Raw genomic sequence first — 26,410 nt, 5'->3', positions numbered from 1 at the left:
CCCCTTCCTGCCCGCCGTGTGGAGCGGTACAAGCCCTGGGAGGAGCAGTGGGATGGGGGGGGGCGCTAAAAGGCAGAGGGCGCTGCCTTTGGAAAGCTGATCCCACTGGGTCCAGTTAAAACTACATTTTGAATAAATGTGCGATTGTGCTTTGATTTTCACTGGGTGGTTGCCTGCCTTAGTGGGTCGTGCAAGCCGCTGTTCTGCATAGCGTGGCCCGAAAAAGTTTTGGAACCGGTAATCTGGTCGGGGTACTAACTTGAATAAAATATTTGGGGGGCAAGTAAGCCCCTCCCTGCATAATCGATCACATGACAGGGTACACCCCACCCCCTATTTGAACTGTCCATCAATCTGGGGCAGAGGGTGCAGCCCAATCAAATTTTATATTGGGGGGCTGAAGGGGTCTGGCCAGTTGAGGGTCCGGGAACTACAGACCACAGTCCTTTATTTCAGGGATTAGGCAGAGCTCAGGCTTGGGGGATCTACTTGGTGGGTTTACTACAACTCCAAGATTCACCAATGAGAGCCTGGTGCCAAAAATACACACTTTACATTAAAGAAAGTTGAGCCCAGGAATTTGAAGCAGAGCTGAAATGAGATCACAGTTCGTCCGCACAGAAACCTCCTCTTAGTTACCCCCAAAGGATTATTCATTGCAGCGGTATAATTTAGAGTGGGAGGGGAGTTGCTTTGTTGCTGTTCTTGTTAAACAATCGGGAGCCAGACATTCTTGCTGATCTGCTGCACATCACCCAGAGAGTTACCATTAGGTCCAGATGATCTAGCTCCTGCCCACCCCATGCCTCTTTCAACACAAGGCTGCCTGAACAGCCAGCCTGGATAAGGCACTCAAGTTCACTGAGCTGATGTGAAATCTTCTTTTTTCTCACAAAGGGAATGATTGTCCTTCTCCTTGCTGTGGGAGGGGAAGGGCTGTAGCTCCAGGCTAGAGCATGTGCTTTGCCTGTAAAAGATTCCAGGTTCAGTTCTCACTATCCTAGTAGCCCTGGAGAGACTCGTGTGTGAAATGGTAGGGAGCCGAGGCGAAATAGAAAAGGCAGCCTCTTGTACCCTCTCGGGATGTTGGGGGAAAATAGTATTTCCTGTTGCAAGAATTTTGAACTACAAACCTTCCAATATTTCATAGAAGAAAATCAGGACACCCTTAGGTGATTAAAATATCCCTGTTCTCAAACCAAGGATTGATGCCTGAGGATCCAATTGCCACTCTCACCCTGCAGTGTTACACATTGGTGAATGCCTGATTTACATGGTCGTTGTTTATTCTGTGGTAGCCTTTATTCTTCGCTGACTTCTGAGACAGGAAAGGGAATATAACACATTTCTAAAATCTGTTACATTCTAAAACTTAAGAATGTTTTTTCCTAAAACTTAAGAATGTTTACCAAAAAGTGTTTAGCAAAATTTGATACATGCAAGTCCCGGTCAGTTTAATGGGGCTCACTGCCTAATGAATGGGTAATAGATTGCAGCCCTGGGTTGTAATACTGTACATACTTACCTGGGAGTAATTCCCCAATGGGCTTACTTTTGAGTAAAGGTAACGGTACCCCTGACAGTTAAGTCCAGTCGCGAACGACTCTGGTGTTGCGGCGCTCATCTCACTTTACAGGCCAAGGGAGCCGGCGTTATTCCGCTTCTACAGACAGTTTTTCTGGGTCAGGTGGCCAGCATGACTAAGCCGCTTCTGGAGAAGCCAGAGCAGCACATGGAAACAATGTTTACCTTTCCGCTGGAGCGGTACCTATTTATCTACTTGCACTTTTTGGCGTGCTTTCGAACTGCTAGGTTGACAGCGCCACCCGCGTCCCAAGCTACTTTTGAGTAGACATATACAAAACTTCATCTCACAGTGGAACTGACTGAACCTGCATAATGGCAGCAAGTTGTTAATGTTGGTACACATTTTTATGTGGGTAGGCTGTGTGTGTGTGTGTGTGTGTGTGTGTTGAGAAGGGAAGTGTAGGTGCACCCAACTTTGCAGGTACCATTTAAAACATTTGGGGTACATTTTTCAGCCCAAGGGCCACATTCCCTTTTGGACAACCTTCTGGAGGCCACATGCCAGTGGTGGGTGTACTGTAAATGAATGTACATGCTGCCTTTATGCTGCATGCCAGCTCCTTCCCATGCCTTTCTCTGTCTTCCATCCATGTAAGCAAGAGTCACAAGCATACATTCCAGCCAGTCAAATACAGTCAAAGAGAGTGTGAAGCAAGGCCAATGAGGGGATTTCCTGGGCTGAAAGTGGGTGTTTGGGTAGGGGGCATGAGGTTCCACACTCTGATTTAAAAGAACAAAACCAAATGTTCATATATATTCTGTTGGATGGCATATTGCAAGCCTCCTCCCAGCACCACCTGCAGCCATGCTAGTGCCAACCGTATTGCTCTGCTTTCCTTTGGACCACATCTGTGATGATGAGAGGGTGTCTTGTTGTCTGGGCAGCCCAGGACCTCCATACACACTGCCCAGGCTTGCACCATGGGGAGGTCACTTTGGTGCTGCTATCACAGCAGTTTGATTTCACCCCTGGAGGTGCATTCCATTGACTCTCTAGCCAGATGGATGCCAACAAGATATCTCTAGCCAATTCTGAAACACAGCTGTGGGACATTATTGCAGTCAAACCATCAATTCATGTTTTGCTAGATAGGCACATGAAGGGGCTGTGGGTCATATCGTCTCCTAGTGTTCATGCCTTCAGTAGCAACATATGGAACATCATTTCACGAGCTACTTTATAGATGAGCAGCAGTTTGAAGCCTACATTAAAAACCAGCACAATGATTGTGGCACAGACTGTCCATGCCATACATTTAAAGCACCTCCCCAAGGTTCCTGAAAATGGTAGTTAACACTTCATGAAGCTACAATTCCCAGTGTTCTTAACAAACTACAGTTCCCAGGAATATTTTTTTGGGGTGCTTTAAAAGTATAGAATGGGCTTACCTCAATAAGTTGGAGGGTAATTCATTGACTAAATGTATTTGAACTAGAACTTCCTTTTGTCAAAATTCTTCTATGTGAAGCATAGCTCTAAGGAGCATTCAATATTTACTTTAAGAAAACCGTAACTGTACAAAGGGGGATGATGAATCAGTGAACTGCTGCGTAATTATTAAACAGCAGAATCCAGAATTACAGTCCTCGGGCAGTTTTACCAGCAGCGATGGCGGAGGCAGCACCCTGTTTGTTTAATCTGGTGCACAAACACTTTGAGGACTGGGTTGCTCAGGTAACTAACCTGTCGCTCAGGTGAACAATATGTTGGTTTGGAACAAAAGCCTTTATACAAATGCCTAATGTTGATTTAAGTGTTCAGCTAGTCCGACCTAATTAGATGTGGCAATATTGTGTTCTCTGCAATGTATAAATTTGTTTACTTTCTTTTCTTTCACAGTACTTCCCTCACAGTAATGCGATATGGCGACCTGCTTGCACCTTTACAAGAAGAGTACACTTCCTCCACTTCTGGATAGGTACCTCCCAGTTAATTCTAGGAATCAGGTAATATTTTAAAAGGTGCCATTGGCCTTGAATGCTTTCAGTGTAGTCATTTTATGTGAACTCTGGAATAAGTTTGTGTCCTTCCTCTCCTCTTTTTAAGAAAGTCCCATGATATAACTAGTATGTGTTTGTCACATGCTCAACTGATGTTCCTCTTCTCCATTACAAATTTTAATTGTAATGGAATTGTTCAGCCCAAATTCACTATGTACAGAAGTTACAAGTCAAACAAGGAAAAACAAAAGCACTACTGAAATGATTTCTCTGATTGGTAGCTTGCTGTAAATAGATACAAATTTAAAACAGATAAGACAGGCCAGGCTGAAGAGAATCCCAGTTAAACAAAAAAGGAATCCTCTCATATCCTCCATCAAGATCTAGGCCTAGGATAGCTTAGGGTTGCCTTTGGACTTGTTCACCATTGAGGCATATTCCCTTTCCTTCCAGTAGTGATAAAGCAGGTTTTCAAATCCAAACCATCCTCCTCCTCCTCCTTCTTCTTCTTTGCATGACTCTGTATCAAAGGGGACTATGGATAATTTGGGGGGCTTTGGTCATAGCGAACATGGCCATGAGGCCAAAAAAAGTTTGGCTACCTTGATCCTAGTCTGATGAAGAGTTCTGGAGACCACGAAAGCATGCACCCTATTTTGTGATATTTCTGGTTGGTCTGATAAAGGTATTGCCCTAACATGGATTTTGGAGCAGGGGGGGAAATTACTTTATAGCAGCGCTGATAACGCTCCCAATGACCCTGTATTAATGAATTACCTTTATTACCATGAAGGTACACAATGCTATTTCAGTGTCTGGGGTGTTGTCAAAGGCACAGATCTGTATGTTAAAACTTTTTTTTAAAAAAAGTCATTTTCTACTCTGAAACATCACTTTTAGAGCCAGAAACACCTTCAAAGCAAGAGGCAAAAAGGACCTGTTACAAGTGCAAAGAGGATGAAAGTGGAATACGTCATACATAATATTGCCATAGTAACAAGGCGATAAATATAGCCATTCATTGCAAAGTGTGGAGGAAGGATGCAAACAGGCCCTATTTATTAACACTGAAGTTAAATGTAGTTGAGGCACCCCTCCTGAGTATTGCAGAAGCAGAGGTGACTTATAAATCCAATACACCCAGGTTTAAAAAGTGCATCCTTACAGAATCATTGATAGCTGGAGTGGCCCAGTAGACTGGCAGGTCTTTATCTTCCCCACCCACTATGGACAACTTTGGCAGGTGGGCAGGACCACCTGCATGTCAATCATCTGGCATCATAATGTCATCAGATGATTGACACCTTTCAGAAGTTCAAAGGAAATTACTATAGAGCAACCTTCTTTGAAGACTGACTCCTGGTGTGCCTGGCTCCCTTTAGCTGAGAGCTAATGGTCGGTTAGAGGCAACCCCTTTGAAATGGTCTTTGGAGCTTAATTTGGCCAACAGACTGGAGGCTCACCATGTCTGAGCTTGGGGCAGGGGCAGGGGGGAAATCAGACATATAAATTACAAATAAGCCCCTTGTTACAGCTTTAAATTCAAGTGGGTGCTTTTTCTGAAAAGTGGAAGAATGCTGGAATAAGGATATAATCATATGGCACACATCTCTGATCCCAGTAGGGTGATGTTATCTTAGGAGCCTGCTCAGAAATGCACCCCATTCACTGGAACAGAGATATTCAAATAGTTGTGAAATGTGCTGGTAAGGGATGATATTTTTCTCCTTTAAGGCACAGTGTCCTGGTTTTGCCTTGAAAAGAGCTGGAAGTTAAAGAGTTGCACGTACAATCCCTAGAACGAATCAGTATTTCCTCTATCTGTCTATGGTGTCTCTTGGGGCCCAACCACATAACTAGATCCACAATTAGTTCTCCTATATTAAAAGCAGTTAAAAGCAGCTGGACACTGTGGAGTAGAGCCCTTTCCACTGCACTGTTTTCCTAAATCAAATCCCTCAACCCCACTTTTATTTGCCCTGCTGTGGAAGAAACACACATACTGTTTAAACGTTTACCTTTTGCTCTACATGAAAAAAGCAGCTTTTGGAATTAAGCAGTAGATTTGTGACATGGCTGAATGGCCACAGCTGGTACCTTGACTTTTGTGTCAGAGTCTGCTAGCACTTAATGCTGCCTATCCGTAGAAGTCATAGAATTGTAGAGTTGGAAGGGACCAGAAGCGTCATCTAGTCCAACCCCCTGCATTGTAGGAATCTTTTGCCCAACACGGGGATGGAACCCACAATCCTGAGATTAAGAGTCTCATGTTCTACAGTGCTATTGGCGTGACACCATTGAATAAACCGCAACTACTGAATTCTGTATTGGCCTAAAGATATGATACAGAGATGCTGTGTATAGTGTGATTGGGGTGAGATGATAAAGCATATGATTCTATTTTAGCTGGGAGCATGAAAAATACTTTTTGAGTTGCAGCAGCTACAGCTTGTCTTTTAGAGTCAGGCTCATTGACTGCAGAACATCCCTGGGCTTGGCTTATCAATGTGTTCCCTTCATTTTTCTCCTCTCAGTCCAATGTATAGTGGTACCTCGGGTTACATACGCTTCAGGTTACAAACGCTTCAGGTTACAGACTCCGCTAACCCAGAAATAGTGCTTCAGGTTAAGAACTTTGCTTCAGGATAAGAACAGAAATCGTGCTCCGGGGGTGTGGCGGCAGCGGGAGGCCCCATTAGCTAAAGTGGTGCTTCAGGTTAAGAACAGTTTCAGGTTAAGAATGGACCTCCGGAACGAATTAAGTACTTAACCCGAGGTACTACTGTACTGAACTGCAGACCTTTCATAACTACAACTCAGTTTTTCTACCATTGTGGGAAGGTTGAACTTCCTGGCTACTTAAAAATTTCCTCCACCACCCTTTCGATTTTGTTGCCTCTGCAGGGCTGCTCCATCCCTCTGGCCCCTTTTGTAAACTCTGAGGCTTTACACAAGTAGACCTTTCTGGGAATGGCCAGGATTATGCATGTTTGCAGTGTGTCCTTGGTAGCAAAGAATGACGCACAATGTGAGGAGAGTTCTTGCCAATCTGAGCAATGTGCTTATTAAGCAGTATGTTGCTTCTCATCCAGAGACAAAGGTTCCTTCTATAAACGGAGAGGGGAAATCATTTTAAGAACTTTTTAAGTTTGGAAAGGTGTCTTATATACAAGTTACTCTTTACAAGTAATTTTGTTTTACTTATGTCCTTTGAACTTCATTTCTTATTTCTCATTGTGTTCACTCATATTGTTTTCTGAGTTATTTGCAGTGCATTATTCAGGAGAATGAATATGCTAAAGTTTCTGATCCTGACAAGAAATTTTTGCCGTACACGTGCTTTCTTAAAAAAGAAAAAGGAATTGATTTTCTTATTTAAATGTGTTACCCCAAATTCTTAAGTCATATGTTCCTCTTTCATTTATTTTATCTGGGAGCCAGTAGGTGTAAATGATGCTCTTATTCCATTTTTTTTTAAAATGTAGTGTTGATCATATATTTTAGAGAAAGTTCATTTCTGCTCCTCTTTAAAGAAAGCTCAGTTTTGCCAGGGTAACACACACCACCAGATTCAGATTTGACACGCAACTAAATAAAAAATTCCTCAGAACACTGAATTTGTAGACAAGTTTGGTCAACTTCTGTCTACCTCAGATATGCACTTGAAACATGACATAGGCTAGTAAAGATATAGCTTCACCCATTCTGCATTGCAGGTGACCACAGTTAATCCTGCACAGCACCACGTAGGGGTGATTTAGGGTCATGTATGTGATGTGCAATGGGACGCAGGTGGCGCTGTGGTCTAAACCACAGAGCCTAGGGCATGCCGATCAGAAGGTCGGTGGTTTGAATCCCCACGACGGGGTGAGTTCCCGTTGCTCTGTCCCAGCTCCTGCCAACCTAGCAGTTCGAAAGCACACCAAAAAGTGCAAGTAGATAAATAGGTACCGCTACGGCGGGAAGGTAAACGGTGTTTCCATGTGCTGCTCTGGTTTTGCCAGAAGCGGCTTAGTCATGCTGGCCACATGACCCGGAAAAACTGTCTGTGGACAAACGCCGGCTCCCTCGGCCAGTAAAGCGAGATGAGCGCTGCAACCCCAGAGTCGTTCGCTACTGGACTTAACTGTCAGGGGTCCTTTACCTTTACCTTTATGTGATGTGCAGATTCCAGGAGAACACCAGGTTTATTTATCCTCAAAGCCAGTGGCATTTCTCACACTTATTTACTGAATTTAGCTTGTAACAGTTAATTTGTGCTTTGCTAACAAATGCATTTTATATCCTTTTTAAATGGCATCTAAGTACTTAATTAGTGGTTGGGTTTTCTTGGAGTTGGATTTCCGATCCTGTGTCCTTTGACGGTATTCTGTTTCAGACCGTTTAAAAACACAGACCAGTGGAACTGAATAGGTTTGCCACCTTTTCCTTTGCCTTCAACATCTGCATGGCCAGCAGAAATTCAATTGTTGTGGCTTCTCCTGGTGCGGAGATGGAGTAATGGGAAACTCCAGTAGGACCCTTGTCACTGAATGCAGCTTTGCAAAAAATATCTTGAACCCTTTCTTGTGCGTGTAGGTCACCTCAGCATAAGGCAGCACATAAGTAGTGACCTGTGGCAGCTCTGCTGGTCCATTTTTAGAGTTTTGGTGTACATCAACTTTATGGAGTTGTAAAAAACAACACCACAGTGTTTTCCAAACAGAAAGTGCATCCCCAGGTCAATAGTTTCAGGCCTGCATAATCCAGTGCTATCTACTTCTTGCATGGTTTCAAAATGTTATGTCCAGCATCCTATTCTCAAGTGGCCAACCAGAACCCTACAGGCAGGATCTGAGCAAAGCAGCCCTCTCTCTCCCTGTGGTTTCCAGCAACTGGTATGCAGAAGCATATTGCCTCAGGCTAAACTGCAACAAGCAAATACAAAAGGCTTGTAAAAACCAATAAGTAAACTTACTTAGTCCTCTAGTTACAGTCCTGGCACAAAGGAGGGCTATTAGAACATGCTTTCCCCTCGCTGGACTGTGATGCTGAATTTCCATTGTTTAAGATTCACCCCACAAGCATCCTGGAGACCCACACAGCCTCCCTTACATATAAGAGAGACCTCAAGCCATGTTTTTATTTTTTAAAATCTGAGTTGCACTTGAAAATATGCTTGCAATGTCTTATGGGGTGGGAGGAAATTTTAGTTACCTTTCAGATGTACATAACATGCTTGTATCATCTGATGCCATGCAAGAGAAAGTGAATATGGTGTAAGGGTGAGAGGCAAATTTAAATGCAATTGCTCGATTTCAATTTTTGTGTACTTTGTTTTTGTCTAGAATGGTCCAAACCTGCAAACGATAGAAACAGACGATAAAAGGAGGCCAAGAAACAACAAACATGTTTTAAGTGATGAAGATAAAGATGAGCTCATCCAGCGGTCACTGCAAGAAAAGGTAACAGTCCACCATGATAAATGATGTGTTTGATGATTTCTCTACTTGTGAAGGTGCAGCTTAAAATGTGTCCAGAGAAGCCGTTACTACAGGTAGCCCATTTTCTGTATCTTGAATGTGGGATGGAGCCAGTTTCTGAGCTCTGTTTGCTAGCTAGGCATGGACCCCTACGTCATGGCTGATGGGGAAGGACAGAGACTTTTCTACTGTTCTGTGTTGTTATGTCAAACAGAAGCATTTGACTAATATGCAGCCAGCCCATTCAGTATGCAGGTTCTTCAGATGTGGGCAGAACACTTCAGTCATGCTGAGAGATCCTCGTCATATGGGAGGAGCTTGTATTGATTTAGTTTATACTATGCCATTGTTGCCCTTCCAATTTTCTTTTGCAAGAAACTAAAAAAGAATATAATTTTTATCGTTGTTGAGTCTTTAAATTGGGTGGGTGAAGAGGGGAACCTGGTGTCTTCCATACCTTGTTGAACTAAAACCATAGCTGTCCCTTTTTTTAAGGGAACTTCCCTTATTCCGAATAGGATTCCTCGCAAGAAAAGGGAAAAGTTGACAGCTATGACTAAAACTCCCAGGATCCACTCCCAAGCTAGTGGCTAGAAATTATGTGGTGAGTGGCCCTAGCTAAACTGGCATTATTGTTTGAACAACAAAACAAAAAACAACCAAAACCCCTGAAGAAGTGTAGAATCCTAAATAGTTGTAATGAAAAGTGTCCTTCTGGACATTCTCCAAGCCCCTGAGCCGCAAGCAGTTCCTGTTAAGCCCTGCTGAGTGAGTGTTTAAATGACCCAACCAAGCAGACAGAGTAAATTGCATACTCCCTCTCACACCTCCTGAAGAAGCAGGCCTTTCAGTGCTCATTCCATGAGACAGAGACATGTGATCAGACCCTGTTCATGTTGGGTCATTTTACATGTTCTCCCAGAAGTGTTGAGCTGGTCAAAAATTGGCAGCTCCCACACTCCTGGAAAAACAATCAAAGAGGGGCATGTAAAAGTAAAAAATGCAGTTTTCCCAAGAACTCACCAAATTGTTTTCAAATCATTAAAATCAATGCCTGCCTGTCGATTGGAGTAAAACTGTTGTAACTTCCATAGTTGTAACTTCTCAGTTGCTCACTGCATTAAAGAGAAATTAAGTGAGAGATTTCTGCTTACCAGATTTCTGCGTCTTAATGCTCAATGGTCCAAAAACTGCTGGAAGGTGAGACAAGTATGCTTTCTGAATAGTTGGGTAGAACTATTTTGCTAATCCCTCGATAAGGGTTATGCAGACCAAAGGAAGTTGATTCAGGGAAGAGATCTGGAATACTCTGCAGAAATACCTTCTTGTGTTGAATTGCTAAATGATTTCATGGTTGTTTGTTCATTCATACATTCAATTCATAACCCATCCTTCCACCAAGGAACTCGGGGTGGAGTACAGTGGTACCTCGCAAGACGAATGCCTCGCAAGACAAAAAACTCACTAGACGAAAGGGTTTTTTGTTTTTTGAGCTGCTTCGCAAGACGATTTTCCCTATGGGCTTGCTTCGCAAGACGGAAACGTCTTGCAAGTTTGTTTCCTTTTTCTTAACACCATTAATACAGTTGCGACTTGACTTCGAGGAGCAACTCATAGAACGCGGTGTGGTAGCCTTTTTTGAGGTTTTTAAAGACTCTGGTGATTTTTGAAGCTTTTCCAAAACTTTCCCGACACGTGCTTCGCAAGACGAAAAAAATCGCAAGACGACAAAACTCGCAGAACGAATTAATTTCGTCTTGCGAGGCACCACTGTAAATGGTTCTCCCTTTCCCCATTTTATTCTCAAGCACAACTGTAAAGCTGAGAGACCCTGAGTGGCCCAACACCACCTAGTGAACTACAGAAACCTGCTGTTATAGGAACTGTGGTGTCTTCCAGAATCATTCAGAAAAAGTATGATTTTATCTCACAAATAGGCAAAGGAATAAAGCTACACATTGAATGAAATTTGGACTTTTGCATTTAAGCACTCAATAGCACCATCTGTTGGAGGCTCACCATAAATACCTAGCATTTATTATTTCCACTAAGAAGTACGAAGTTGTACTTCTTACAACAGAAGTGCTGTTTCAATGGTTAAGGTTGGAATTTAGGGTTGTTAATGTAATATAGAGGCTATAATTTATTGACGCAATGAAAAGACGATACATCAAAAGAAAAAAGAAGAAACGTTTACAAAACACCTTTAAAAACAATGACTCTGACATTGTGCAGTATTGAAGGAATGTCAGTTTTAAGGAGAAGTACATATGCCAGTAATAAATCTTAGCCTGTGTTTCTTTTGCAACAAGCATTCTGTCATCTAGACTTGTATGGAGCAACAAGAGTTATAATAGCAATTTATCACAAGAAAAATGGTGCGACTACTGAAAGGGGTTTTAAAGAAGCCACATGGCTTCTAGTACAAATGCTGTGATGTTTCACAGAATATCCTCTTTGGCATGGAACTACACTTTGGTGGGTGTAAGGTTGCATGGCACAAGAAAAAATATGTATTTGGGAATGCATGGATTAAGGGCAGCATAAAGAGGCTTTATTGCCATATACTAGAGTAAAGGTGTCACATTGATGTAAAACGTATTTACTCATCCTGATTAAAGTGCAATAGAAAGGTATGACAGTAGGTGGCAGTGAAGAATTGCACTAGAGGAGCGCCCTGTTTGGAGGGGGGAATAATATTTTCTTAGCAGTAGCAGGTTATAGCTTGAGTGCTTGCAAAATGTGATACCTTCCAAGCTGAAGCACTTTCTAGAGGGAAATGACCTGGATCACGCACGGAACTGGTTTGTTGCAGTCTAAATTGATTGCACAAAAAGTGCTTTGGTTAGCTGCTGTACCACCCTGGGAATTCTGTATAAAGGATTTCAAAGCACCTCGTTTGGCAATGCAGAAAACTGCCAAGTGGATCTACTCTTGCAAATTCCCTATTATGATTTTCCTGCAAATTAAACATCTCTTTGGCTTTTTCCATGAGAATCTAAAAATGTAATACTGAAAATCTCTTTCATTTCAGCGTTATCTTGAAACCTATGAGAACATGTATAAGCTGAAAAATTTATTGAGTAAACGCTACAGGACATTGTTGAATGAGAAAGTTAGAAAGCAACGAATTCAGATCAAGATGTCTGATCTCAGAGGCCAACAACTTCTTAAAGACAAAGCAAAAAAGGTAGGAGATGATATTCTGTAGAAGGAAAAGGAGAAGTTGCCTGGTTGACATTTGCCCAATTGAGAATTTGCATTGACTTTGAGGTCTTATAAATCATGGCCACAGAGAGGAGAAAACTTTTAGAGTTTTCTCTCTCCCCCCCCCCCCCATTTGTTTTGTTGATTTTGTGCAGAGTTGTACAATAAAGTCAACATTTCTTTTTAGAGTTGTCTAAGCTTTTCATGAGCATTATGTCAGGTCCTGTGCAAAAACGTTTTTGCATGCAGTTCTAGTAAACACTGCAAGCTAGCCTATCAACAGAAAGATTCTTGCTTTGGCCTTTACAAAATGGCAGAATCTGTATGTTTCATCATTAAACTACTTCGCTGAAATACTCCTTTTTTTGATGCACTAAGGCAGCAGTCAGCAAACTTTTTCAGCAGTCTACTGTCCCTCAGACCTTGTGGGGGGCCGGACTATATTTTGAAATAAATAAATAAATAACAAATTCCTATGCCTCACAAATAACCCAGAGATGCATTTTAAATAAAAGCATACATTCTACTCATGTAAAACATGCTGATTCTCGGACCGTCCGCTGGCTGGATTTAGAAGGCGATTGGGCCGCATCTGGCCCCTGGGCCTTAGTTTGCCTTTCTAGGCACTAAGGTGTCTTAGATAACTGCAGAAATTGGGCAACCATACGCATGCTTGGATGTCAGATGGTATGTGCCAAGGCAGGGCTGGGGGTGGAATCAAATAACAAGTCAAGAGCATATCCTACTTGAGAGCTTCCCACAAATTTCACAAACCTTCTGGTGCACACAGAAGGTATGCTCATTGGAGCCCATTGTTCACAGTTCAGAGTCGAAATACCCATCCCTCCATGCACATGGGAGAAATTGACTGGGGACCCTAAAATCTGCTGAAGATTTTAATTCTTTTTGATCTTGAAAGCCTTTGCTGTGCCAGCAGTCCTCATTTTAGCCTCGTGAATTTGTTTATTAGACAAGCTAGAGGGTGGCGCTGTGGGTTAAACCACAGAGCCTAGGACTTGCCCATCAGAAGGTTGGTGGTTTGAATCCCCACGATGGGGTGAGCTCCTGTTACTCGGTCCCTGCTCCTGCCAACCTAGCAGTTCGAAAGCACGTCAAAGTGCAAGTAGATAAATAGGTACCGCTCCAGTGGGAAGGTAAGCGGCATTTCCGTGCACTGCTCTGGTTCGCCAGAAGCAACTAAGTCATGCTGGCCACATGACCCGGAAGCTGTACGCCAGCTCCCTCAGCCAATAAAGCAAGATGAGCGCCGCAACCCCAGAGTCGGCCACGCCTGGACCTAATGGTCAGGGGTCCCTTTACCCTTTACCTTTAGTTCCTTCCAAACTTTGTCTGTTCTATGGTGCCCTGTATTTGAAAGAATATTGTTGTTTCTCTCTCAGGCAAGAAGGAAGCAGGCTATCAGCAGTTACTGCAACTGCTTTTGAAATGCTTTAATATGCAACCAAACTGAATGTTTGGCTACCATGCAGCAAACCAGCAGGCCCAGCTCAACACCCATTAACTCTACTGGCATGACCAGTGGTCAGGAATTATGGCAGTTGTAGTCTAGGAGAGCAACAGGTTCCCCATCTTTGCTATATAGTGCTTCTAGTTTGGTCCCTTAGTGAACTTGCAAAAAAAGGGGGGGGGGTGGACTGGAATCATGCTAACTCAGAGTTTTGTAAACTGCTCTGCTTTGTTTATTCTTCTGTCTGTGCTGACCCACTGGCTTCCTTGGTCTGGTGTGCAGAGTACACAGGAATAATGTGGTCTTTGGAGTACCAGGTGGCGTAAAGGTAGCATGATTGGAATGGTACCTCCAGGACCTGCCAGAAGGAGGATGCTGTGCTGATAAGCCAAAAAAATTGAAATCCCAGTGTTTAATGTTCAAAGGAGGACATGGATTCTGGGAACATAAAGACCAAGCACAAGAACCCGCCATGCAGTTCTTCTATTGAAACTTAACACTTTTGCCACATATTCACATACAGTACAGTTGTATTATTTTTAGCACCATTAATTATTATTATTATTATTATTAATTAATAATTTCATCTATGAATCACTTCCCATGAGTGTAACATAGATAAAACAGTTACAAATATAAAAACAGTGAAAACAATTGCACATATAAAAACAATTATAAACAAAAAGTTTATAATTTTATAATATAAAGTTTATAATCAGTTTAAAATAACAAAAGCACATACATGCCTAATATAAATTCACATCCAAAACAGATTGGTTATACACATGTAGGCTCTGTTCAGACCTCTAAATTGCGGGTCGAGATCATGTGGACCTGCAGAAGTTGCTCAACTCCAACTCCCATCATCCCTGACCCTTGGCTATGTTGGCAAGGATAGATTGGAGTTTTAGTCCAGCAACACCTGCAGTTTCCCAAGTTCCGCATTCCTGCTCTAAAGAAATTCATGTAGGGTAGAGATGGAGTTTGTTGCTGTGATCCCACTGCCACCTTCCCCGTAGGCACCCTGTGCAGCTTGAATGTCTGGGGGAAAGGTTTATGTTGCAAAATGAGCTGGTACTTGAATACGTATGGATTACTTGCAGAAGGCCAAACATAGAATATGTACTTGTTGTTTTCACACTATAGTCACAAGCAAAGAACTTGTAATTTCTGACGCACAACTCAAGAGAGGCATTTGTGGAGGAGTTGTGTGTGTTTCTGCTAGCACCAAGCAGTGCAAATAGAACTGTACAAATAGCTTGTGCATCATGTTGCAGAAATGGCAGCACCCCACAAGATAGTAATTCATATGCTTGTTTTATTTGAGATGCTTGCACATTTTTTATCATGCTCTAAGGCAAATTGCTGCATTTCTAAAGACTCCTCTGCAATTTACGGGATTGAGCTTCAAAAAAAACCCCCAAACATTCAGGTCATTAAGAATAAATGCCAATTTTTAAATGATGGTGTTTTCTGGTATGTTCAAGGTTTTTAAAGCATTTTATTTATTTTAAAATAAGTTGTTAATTGTGAAGCCTGAGAATCCAAAAATAAAACAAATGAAACTGGTAAACTGAAAACACATTGCGTGCATTGACTAGTTTGGAAGGAATTAAGCACACAGAGAGAAATTGCTTTTTCTGGCTTAACTTTGTATAATATAAGATGTAAATAGTGTCATTTAATGGCTGCAATCTTAGATGGACTTCCTTGGTGTTGAGAGTGCCTATTAAGTATAAATTCAAAATGAATTTCTTCAGCAGTGCACATTTGGACCTTCCATATACATTGCGGGACTTTGATTTTACTTTTAAAAAAGAAAATAACGATATTGCATTTTATAAGTGCTAAAAAGACACTTTCTTCTATTTCTGTTTTCTACTGCCGAGTCGATAAATTTCTATTTTTGTGACAACATAAATGGTTATAAAATTAACTTTAGAAAAAACTGTTCCTGTCTGTGCACATTTCTGAAATATTTAAGAATTGAAGCAGGTCAAGCAGAATTGTTCATCAGGTTTTCACCAAGTATTTAAACAGCCATCACAAACATTGTTACATGTTTTTAAAAATGAGAATTATTATTCACACCAGCTATGCACAGTTTTTGTCCAATTAATCATAAGAACACAGGGAAGAAATACATTATATATTCTAAAATAATCTGGAACCACTATGTTGAAAAGGCAAGTCGGTTTTAAGAGGCTAGTTTAGTTACTAAGCAGACCTGTATAAAAATAAAGAGTTGCTTCTTTCATTTGACTCCTCATACGACTCTGAAGAGCAGAGCCTGAGCTTTTTACTGCAAGGTGGGAGGAAGACGCCTTCTGTCTTGAGAAGGCTAATATATCAGGCTGTCTCTACAAACCGATGTTAAAACAGAGACTGTAGGCTTATTAGCATCCTATTAATATGTGCATAAAATGTAGTATGTGTCTCAGCCCAAATACACAGATTGGGAAATCAAAGAGAAATCCTTCACACCTTTTGCTGGCTTCATCCTGAACTTTTATTTATCTTAAAACAACTTCCTTAAGAGAATTTCCTCTTCTAAAGGAAACACTTATCCATATTTAACAGGCAAATTCTGAGTTGAACTATCTTTATAGTTGTGTGATCACCAAGAGACCAGAAACTCCTTTAATTGTTATTTTTAATGTTGACATGAATGGAAAAGTCATTTTGAATGACAGTTTGGACTTTGCTTTCATCTGAAAGGTGAATAATAATTTTAATAACAACTTCAGTAATTGCCCTTTAAATTTTTTTGCCTTTCTTTAGAAAACATCAGAAATAAAGTATATACCATTTCTGAACAAGATTTCTCTTTAAGAAATAAAACTTCAATAACCTCAGGCAGTGAAAGAAGAAGTCCTGCAGTGAAGAAGAACAGTTGTAATTTAATTTGAATCTGTTTATGACACAATGGGTTGTATCAAACAAATTTCTGCTCCATGTAGACAAACTGAAAAGATCTACGTTGGACATGCCCATAAGCCCTAATGGGTCTACTCTCAGTATGACTAATTTTGGATACAACCCATTAGTATGTTGTGTCAAGCTTTGCAAATTTCCTTTTGTTTTGAAATTGCCTGGTATTACTATTTATAGTAAAGGGTGACAACCAGAACACTTACTTCATATGATTGCATTTTGTACAGATTTCACTCAATGCATTTTTTTATATAGACAAGTTCATGTTAAGAGTGTTAAAGTAAACTTTGCAATAACACTGACCCCTGCAGTGGGGAAACAAAAAGCGCCATATTTCTACAAACATGTATTGTGTTTTTGTGTGTGGAACTTGAGATGAGGCTAGTGCTTCAAAGCAGTATCTATCTCTGTGTTGAATTTTCCCTTCGCCCATGGGCGGGGGCAGGGGGGGCAGCTGCCCCACCCCAATCAAGTAGATCAATAAAAATACAGTCGTACCTTCGATCCCCAATGCCTTGCGACTCAAATGTTTTGGCTCCCGAATGCCACAAACCTGGAAATGAGTGTTCTGGTTTGCGAACCTTCTTTGGAAGCCAAATGTCCGACACAGCTTTGATTGAGTGCAGGAAGCTCCTGCAGCCTTGCTTTTTTAACGTTTTCAGAAGTCGAATGGACTTCCGGAACGGATTCTGTTCGAGAACCAAGGTACGACTGTACAGTGGTACCTCGGGTTACATACGCTTCAGGTTACAGATTCCGCTAATCCGGAAATAGTGCTTCAGGTTAAGAACTTTGCTTCAGGATGAGAACAGAAATTGTGCTCCAGCGGCGCGGCAGCAGCAGGAGGCCCCATTAGCTAAAGTGGTGCTTCGGGTTAAGAACAGTTTCAGGTTAAGAACGGACCTCCGGAACAAATTAAGTACTTAACCCGAGGTACCACTGTATTGCTGACACTCATTAACAGCAGCTTTCCAGAGTCCATACAGATTATTCCCTGCTTACCTAGAGTTGCAAAGCTTTGTCACTGAGCAATGACTATTTGCCTGAACATGTGAGCTGTAAAACCTAAAACAGGGCAGGGATGTAACCTCCGCCCCCAACATTCCTTGGTTCATAGCAGTGGGGGCTGGGTCCTATAGGAACTGGTAGGATGGAAGGCGAGGAAACCAACTGTAAATTACAAAGAAAGCCAACAAATTCTATTGCTCCTCATTGTCCTCCTGCTGAGTTCTACAAGGGGGAACACTAAGACTTAGGAGGAGGAAGCTGGTAGGTAGTTCTACCCCCTTGGCTTGTTGTAAGTAAGAACCAAGGCGGCAGGCAGATAGGAGCTGCCTGAAAGCAGACTGGGATTGGGGGGGCTAAAAATCTGTACTTGAGAAAATATTTGGGAAATGCAATGCAGGTCTCACACAACACATTTGGGACTTCAGTGCAGATTGTGATTGAATGGGCAACTTTGGTGGGTTGTGTAGTTTTAGTTTGTTACATTGTTAGTGCTGGATGAAACGAGACAGTGTACTTCCAGGGTAGGGGGAATGTACTAATAGCTCCATTGCAGGTAGCGAGAAAGCAGCAGAGCTCAGCATCAAGATCAACTTGGGAGACTGGGAAAAGTGCTTTTATTGCACCATCGTTCCATCCAGTGCTCTAGATTGCTGCTTTAGCAAGAGAGATGTCAGGTACCTACGAAGGCACTGGTGAGCTAGGTAGGCCTCTCCCTTGCGGACTGATTACACTTGCTGCTTCCACATAAGATGGAGCAGCATTTCCAAAGGAAGGGAATTCTTACAGCCATCCATAAAAACTGCCCTTGTGAGACACAGGGCCTTGTAGTGGTGGCATCTCCCCCTGAGTGAGATTTGGATGGCTTCCTTGAAACTCAGACAGAAATGTATTTATTTCAGTAGAGTATTACGGTGTAATTCTGCTGGGGGGTGGGTTGAAAATAACTTTTCTTGGCTAGCTTGTATTGTTTTAACAACATGATTGTTGTGTATTGTATTTTTCACTGGTGTAAACTGCTCTATAATAGGGATGGGGAACTTGCGGCCCACCAGATTTTTCTGGACTGCAACTCCCATCATCCCTGACCATTGGTCATGCTGGCTGGTACTGGTGGAGTCTCAGAACATTTGGAAGTCCGCAGGTTCTTCACCTCTGCTATATAAGCAGAAGAGTGCCATATAAACATATTTTTTATTATTAGTAATAGACAAACAGTGATACAGCTCTTCGCTGACACTTGATATTTCATGCAGAATTATAGGTTTGTGGTTCAAGTGCTCCACCACCTGCCTGCTTAGGCCCAAATGTACTTCTGCTGTTTCATATTTTAAAATATTAATGTAAATTTTCAGTTGTCCACACCCCCAACCTAATTCAGTATTTCTTTCTTTTACATTTTTAGCTCATTTTACAGTGTATAAAAAACCGATAGAACAATTATAACAACAAGCAAAAAAGACGTAAAACAAAACTATAGTAAAGGCACATAGAATGAGTAGTTGCATATGAGTTAAAATAACAAAGTCTAAGTAAAGACTATCAGTCTTATCAGCTCATGTATCGTTCCAGATTTGCCAAGCTGGTGACAAGGGTTGTCCAGAAAATACGTGGTATTTTCGTGGTATGTCATGAAGGAATGCCAAATCATATAAAGTGTCTGGAGGCTCCAGTCCTTGTCAAAATCTCAAATTATGTGTGATTTTCTCCATTATAGCTATATTCCAGAGTAAGTGATATCCAGGTGCCCAGTATAAGATTTTGGGCTATTTTCCACTGAGTTACAATTACTATTTGTGCTGCCGAGATCATTTATAAGACCAATTCTTTTGACCAAATATTTACATTGATATAATAAAAAATATTCAATAACATTAATTTTGTACAACAAACAATATTTTCTTTAGCAATATTTATCATTTCTGTCAAAATTAAATTCCAAAAATCTTACACCAGCTGACATTCCTACCATAAATGATACATATTATAATATGTACCAAGCTTATTGCAGCCCCTCTGACAATTAGGTGATATAGAAGAAAATATGTTTGACATTTGCAAAGGAGTGTGATACCATCTGTGTAATTATTTTAATGAGTTTTCCCTAAGAAAACTGTCAACAGATTTAAAGGGTTGTGCTTCACAAATTTTATTCCAGTCCTTGGGAAGAATTTGTGTTCCAGTATCCAGTTCCCATGTCTTTTAAAGGGGTTCCATAGATCCATAAGTTACATTAAGCAATATCGAGTACAATTTAGAAACTATTTCCCCTCTCTCTATCCATTGTGCTTAATAAATTTCCAAATTTGTTAAGGGTCTCAGAGGTTGTGCCTTTACATTTTACTTTATAATAAAACTAAGAATTTGATTAAAATAAATCCAGTGTGTGTTAAGATTTGGCAAAGTTTATTTTATTTACTTAATAGATATAGGTTGATTAATGCTATAGAACTATCATAATGTGTATTAACCTTTGGATTCCCAGCGTTCAAATTGCTTATCTCTCCCTGGCTGGACTGTTATTTCTTTTTGAATGCTGTATATCACAGAGACAGATATACAATCGCCTACAGCAAAGTGTGGACCTTGCAGAATTTTTCAAATAAAACAGAAGGGCTAGCATACAGGCAGCAAAGTTAACAGCATCCTAAAGGCAACAATCAATTTACTATGCTTACTTTGAAATGATACCACTCTATTGTAACAAGAAAGGTAGCACAGCATTGCAACAGATGCGGGAGGTTGCAAAATGGATGGATTGTAAATAAACTCAGCCGCTCTACTCATTAGGCATGTTAGCTGTATGTTCTGAGGCTCAATGAGCCAACCAAGGGGGCTCAAAAACACTCTGCAAAACTGCATATTCTACCTCTCAATACTTTTTCCAAATCTTTATTTTGTTGTTTCTCCTTGCTGGAAGAGTTCGGCAATAAAACAGAGCTAGGCTATGATGAAATGACAAGGAAATACAGGCAAATGCTCTTCTCCCTACCATTTGAATTTCAGTAACTTTATTGGTACTATAAAGTTTTAAAGTGCGGAGAAAGTTAGAACAATCAAGTGGTAGTAAAAGGCTGCCCCCCCTTGCCACCCCATAAAGGCTTGCTTTAGCTTTCATAATCCATTTACAGGTCCAGTGCATGAATCAGTTTCTTCGCTTTTTCACAGGGGCCTGCTTCAAAAGGAACTGCTCTTAAGTTTATATTTTTCTCCAGTGTTACCATATTAATGCCTAAATTTTGATTCACTCACATTTATAAGTGCCGGTTCACTTTTTTCCCATTTATAAATAATTAGCACAACAGCAAAAGTCCTATACAAAAATGATGTTATAATGAGAAGAGTTAAAACAATTTAACAATCAACCATTATCAGCCTACCTTTGATCAGTAGATGACGAGCTTGTTAAAATAGTACCTTCCAAAATAGCCTATAGTTGCTAGGAGACAAAACAAGGGATCAGGAACTCTCCAGTTTGAATCTTTGCTGTGCCATGTACCCACTAGTTTGCATTAAGCAGGCCAGACTTTCTCAGTCACAGCCACTTCTCTGCAATATGATCTCAGCCCCTCTTTAAACTTCCATGATTGTTGTCAAGATATGTGTGTGTGAAATGCTACATAAATACTAAGTAGGTGAGATTATTGGTTTGTTTTTATTATATGTTTGTTTTCTATCTTGCCTTTTTATGTTGTGAACCGCTCAGAGATCTACGTTTGAAGGGCGGTCGGTATACACATTTAATAAACAAATTAACTCTGCATGGTAGTCTGGTATTATTATCCTCTTTTCGCAGTTGTAGATGGGGACGAGGCTGAGAATATAGGGATTTTCTCAGGTTAATCCATGACTTTCTGGACATGGGGCTGTAACTCACTGGGAGCTTGCATGCAAATGGTTCTAGGCTCGGTGCCTGAAATTGCTCATTAAAAGGATCAGGGAAGAGGTGATGGGAAAGGTGTTGTAGATGCTTTGCTTTCAGAACAGATAACACTGGGCTCCATGGGCCAATAGTCCAACTCAGTGGCCTGGTTCAGATGTAACAGAAAATGGTCGTTTCCTCCTTCTTGACTGAGTCAATGCAAGTTTCAGGCTCACTTGTTTCCTCTCACTTCCTTTTTTGTGCACCGAAAACATTTCCAAGTGAACATTTTTAGGACTGAGCTGTATGCTACTTATGCCTTCTGCTGTATTTTGATCCAAAAATAATTCTTCTTCCATTCTGCTAAGGTGTTGCCTTTTTGAAAGTACTTTCAATAAAGAAGATGCTTGAAGGGTGGTTTTTTTTAAAAGCAAACATTTTCTTAACAAATATTGCTTTAAATCTACATAACTGTTGTACACGGAAGAAAATGGAGAAGACAAAGGAAGTTCTTGCCTCTGCTTAATTTCTTCTTGCCTCCAAAGTATTTTCCTTTGGGCAGACAGTCATTGTGCCTTCTAATGACACAAACTTGAAGGGAAGTAGAAAAAAAGACTACAAACAGGTTTTATAAGCCTATCAATGGGAATATGTGGCTACAAATTGCTGAGTAAATGGAACAGCCTGCTTCCTAAGCCTGAGTCTGTGAGTCTTATGTCAAAGCATTTGGGGTGGGGCAAAAACACCAGGGGGTGTTAGGGATACCTGCTGAGCCCTAATTGGTGCCCACTGTTGTTAATGGCTTCCTGTGGCTGAATGTTTACTTGTCATTTGTTTTGAGCTTTGTTTCCCAGCTACTAGGGAAAAAATACTGACCAATTTTTTTTTTTTTATCTTCTTTTGAAAAAGTGTATCTCCAGTCCCAGAGTGCCCTTCTGCAGTTTGTCTCATGATACAAAATACCCGGAGTCCATGCCACACTCAAAAAGTTACCTGGTAAGGTACAGGTCTCAGCTTGCTCTTATTATTGTAAGTGGATGGTTTTAGACTATGTTATAAGGACTAGAAAGTATCCCAAGAAAATTTACTATCTTTTTCTTTGGAATACCCAAGTGTTCTCTTTTACGGGATGTTGGTTCTGTATCTGTCACTGCCAGCCACATGTGGCACAAGTGACTAATCTGAAAGTGAAGTACCCTACAGATCTGGACTTCAACCAGAAAGAAGCACTTCCAAATCTGATTCCTATTAAGTGTCTGAAAGTCGCCTTGGTTAGTTAGTTAGTTTATTATAGTCACACATCCAAAAGCATCCCAAAGCAATTCACGTATCGAGAGGTTTCCAAAAGCAATTTACAATAGTGAAATGTGAAGTGCCTAAACATATTATATAAAACATTACAGCCATAATGTACGAAAAGCGTTCATCCACAGAAAAAGTAATCTAAAACACAACACAATATATCTGCTTGCTCAACACAAGATGAACACCAGTATCACTGAGCACTGAAAGCAATTAAATCCTTTCTGAAATTCATGGGCATTATAGACTTCTGTGTATCCAGACAGCAAGCACAGTATAGCTTAACATTGATTTCAACTTTCCCAGGCCTCTAACCAGAAGAAGGACCACAACTTCCAACTGTTTCCCATTGTTAATATCTGTTCAAGCCTGCCTACTACCCCACGATTGTTTGTTAGCACTAGGAAAATTATAAACTTGAAATTTAAAAATTGGCTACACAGCTGTTGGCAGATATCTGCTTTAAATTACAGCATCAACTAAGGAGTAAACAGTGGGTAAGACTTTGACTTTTATGCAGATCTTCTTGATGATCTGCTGCCCTTATGGAGATTTGTTTTGTTTTGTTTTGTTTGAACTACAAATTGATCTTAAACAGTTACTCACATCTCTTTGTGAAAATGCAATTTATCTTCAGGAACTAGCTCTTAATCTACATATCTTAAAGTACTTTCTCAAATGCAGATTTTCACTTTTGGATACATAATAGGAATACATGTCATAACCATGGAGAAAAATGACTTTCAGTTCTAAAGTAGTGTATGCACTGATACTATATATATTCTTACATATTATCATTACGTGCAATTTTCTCTAATGGTTTGTTTCCCTGTATGCTATGTTCCGTTACTGAGTTGTTTAATTTGATTGTAGGTATATGGCAACTTTAACAGATTCCTTGCCAATTCCAAGAAAGTAGTCCTGTTAGTCTGTAGCAAGAGACCTTTCATTCATTGTTGAAGGCCGCGTGGCCTTCAATTTGAATTAGCCTGACCCTCTATTCCCTTTTCCCTTTTCCTTTTCGATGAAGAAACCCTTCCTGGGACCCTACATTTTAATTCTTCCTTGGTCTCCTTGCTGGCCCTAGTAGGACCAACTTGGCCAGTTAGCCCTGGTGATCATTTGATGTCTACTGACTGGGGTTTTTGTTCTGTTTTTTTCCAAAATGACCCGTGAATTTTTGAATTGTATTGATATTGATGCTGCATTTTATGTTGTATTTTATGCTGTTTTATGCAGTTTTTAAGTCACATCTTAATCAATGTTTTATATTTGCTGTCAGCCGCCGTGAGCCCGGTTTTTAAACCAGAAAAGGTGGGGTATAATTTTATGATTATTGTTGTTGTTGTTTAACTCATTTGCTCCCAACTCACTCAGTAAAGGTAGCTGAAGAGATGTAAAATATATTCACCTTCTGCAGAAAGAAAAAGAAATTTACACTCATGAGAGCAGATGAAGAAAATAAATTCAATTGTCTGTTTTAAAGGGGGAAACGAGTAAAGCTAGTCTGACTGATATTGATTTTTAAATTTGTAAATAAAAGTTTCTTTGAACAGATGCAGTTAAAAAAGGATTACATATTGTAACTTCTTTGACTGGAGTTTGTTTTAATATACCAAGACAAACTATAAGCTGTATGCCCAAAACCAATATTTTAAATCAATTTGTATTTGCTTTCACTTAGAAGCCACTTCTGTATTTAGCACACAACATAAAATGCAAATCCTGTTAAATTGACAGGGATCAGATATATCCTGCTAATGTGATGGCCCTTAATCTGCAGGCAAGTAGGCAGCCACAGTGGGACCAGGACACTCTTGTGCCCCTGCTTTTTAGCTAATGGATATGCCATAAACTGCAAAGAAGACTAGAGGGAAACACACAATTCAGCAATATGCTTCTGGTTTCGTTACAAGCCTTGCAAAATCCAATCTAACCAGCAGTTTCTGTCCACCATAAATAGCATATCCAAAAGTATCACAGTTCCCATGATTCAGTATCTGGTTAATCTGAGATGTGATACTTGATAAAATAAACCATGTTAGATTTGGTTTTGGTGCTTGTCCATATGCCTCTCTTATTCTTATTCGTTCTCATTCTCTCCTAAGATTATAGGATTGCAGAATGAATTAACTAAACTTGGAATCTTAAAGAACCAACAAGACAATGAAAACTTTTGGAAACTCATCCAGGCAGGCATTCATGGTTCAAAGCTCAAAGAAAAGCTTCCAGATATAAAAGAAAAAAGCTGAGTATCTTTATAATGTTTTCATTTTAGAACAGCTAAAAATGTCTCATCCCCATAGGTAACAGTGTAGATTTAATGAACTTGGTGGGAAGCAGATTCATTCAGATCAGAGTAGTACCCTCAAGTACACACTTGTATTGAACAACTGCTTTCCCTGATGATGACGTGTTCCTCTGGCAATCCCCCCCCCCCTAAATTTTGTTATTCTAGCTAGGTGTTTTTTTGGGGGGGGGTGTTTTTGAGATTGTACAACCAAAAACAGCAGAGTCTAGAACCCCACCTGAGAGGGAGCTCCAGGAGGAAAATTGCAGACAGGAGAAAAGTGGTCTTCTCCCATCTGCCAGCTCTATCCCAGAAACTGCCCCCTCTAGATTCAACTTTGCAATGAAGCCCACTCACATCATAAAGAGCTCATAATGGATAAAAAAGGCAAGCCGAGAGGAAGGCAGTGAGAGCAGCGGGCTCTGAGTGGAACAATGCCAAAATCAAAAGAACTTGTGTCTTCAAGCTCATCTGCCAGTGATTCGGACAGTGAAGTTGACAAAAAGGTGAAAAGAAAAAAACAAGCAGTGCCTGAAAAGCCTGTGAAGAAACAGAAGTCTGGTGAAAGCTCCAAAGGTGCTGCTTCCTCCAAGCAAAGTAGCAACAGAGATGAGAATATGTTTCGGATTGGTAAAATGAGATATGTCAGTGTTCGTGATTTTAAAGGTAAAGTCCTAATTGATATTAGAGAATACTGGATGTATCAAGAAGGCGAAATGAAACCTGGCAGAAAAGGTATCTCTCTAAATCCAGAACAGTGGAGCCAGTTGAAGGAACAGATTACTGATATTGATGAAGCAGTAAGAAAACTGTAAAGATGAGCCATGCAGAAACTCCACTCTTATAGGTTTAAGTAGTCTTTTTACATTGGCATTCATTTTCTAAACTATTTGTTTTCCAAGCAATTGTATACCTGGATTGCAAAACAATTTGCAAGATGAGCACTTTTTTAATGTACATTAAAAGTGTATTCTGGGTGAAGTTGAAAAAAATAAAAAAATAAAGATCTCATAACCCACCTACTCTCAGAAGCCAGAAGCATCATAGCCAGACACTGGAGAGACCTCTCAGGTATCAAATGGACCAATGGTATCAAATAGTATGAGAAACAGCCTTAATAGAAAAACTAACCGATAAACTGAAACTGACACAGGGACAAATAGAGGAAGATGCCTTCACCCTGGTATGGCTCCCCTTTATCACATACACAGCCCAACAAGACAATGACAAAAAAATCCACCAACAGCATACAAATCAATATGGTTAACCTGATCCAAAATCACCCACCCACCCCACTCACACATGAAAACAAAGTTCACTACAGCCAATCACAAACAAACAACCACACCCTA

General features: G+C 40.6%; 1 protein-coding gene and 1 pseudogene across 6 annotated transcripts in view; both read left to right on the top strand.

Annotated features, from left to right (window-relative positions):
* Positions 1–26,410, top strand: part of LOC308474436 (uncharacterized protein) — a 49,613-nt gene that overhangs the window by 520 nt on the left and 22,683 nt on the right. For all 5 annotated transcript variants that reach the window (XM_081000702.1, XM_081000698.1, XM_081000700.1 and 2 more), the window contains exons 2-6: positions 3,428–3,534; positions 8,856–8,972; positions 12,025–12,180; positions 22,376–22,462; positions 24,877–25,015. In XM_081000702.1, the coding sequence (XP_080856828.1) occupies positions 3,451–3,534; positions 8,856–8,972; positions 12,025–12,180; positions 22,376–22,462; positions 24,877–25,015 (583 nt within the window). In that variant the 5' untranslated portion in view covers positions 3,428–3,450. The remainder of the gene's footprint in view (positions 1–3,427; positions 3,535–8,855; positions 8,973–12,024; positions 12,181–22,375; positions 22,463–24,876; positions 25,016–26,410) is intronic.
* On the top strand, positions 25,423–25,941 carry LOC308474457 (activated RNA polymerase II transcriptional coactivator p15 pseudogene; annotated as a pseudogene). Its single transcript has one exon. The product of its transcript is annotated as an activated RNA polymerase II transcriptional coactivator p15 pseudogene (transcript).

The sequence above is a fragment of the Podarcis pityusensis genome (assembly GCF_964106645.2).
Source record: "Podarcis pityusensis genome assembly, chromosome: 3".
Classification (NCBI taxonomy): domain Eukaryota; kingdom Metazoa; phylum Chordata; class Lepidosauria; order Squamata; family Lacertidae; genus Podarcis; species Podarcis pityusensis.
The sequence above is the reverse complement of the archived record's forward strand: the minus strand, read 5'-3'. Positions and strand labels throughout refer to the sequence as shown.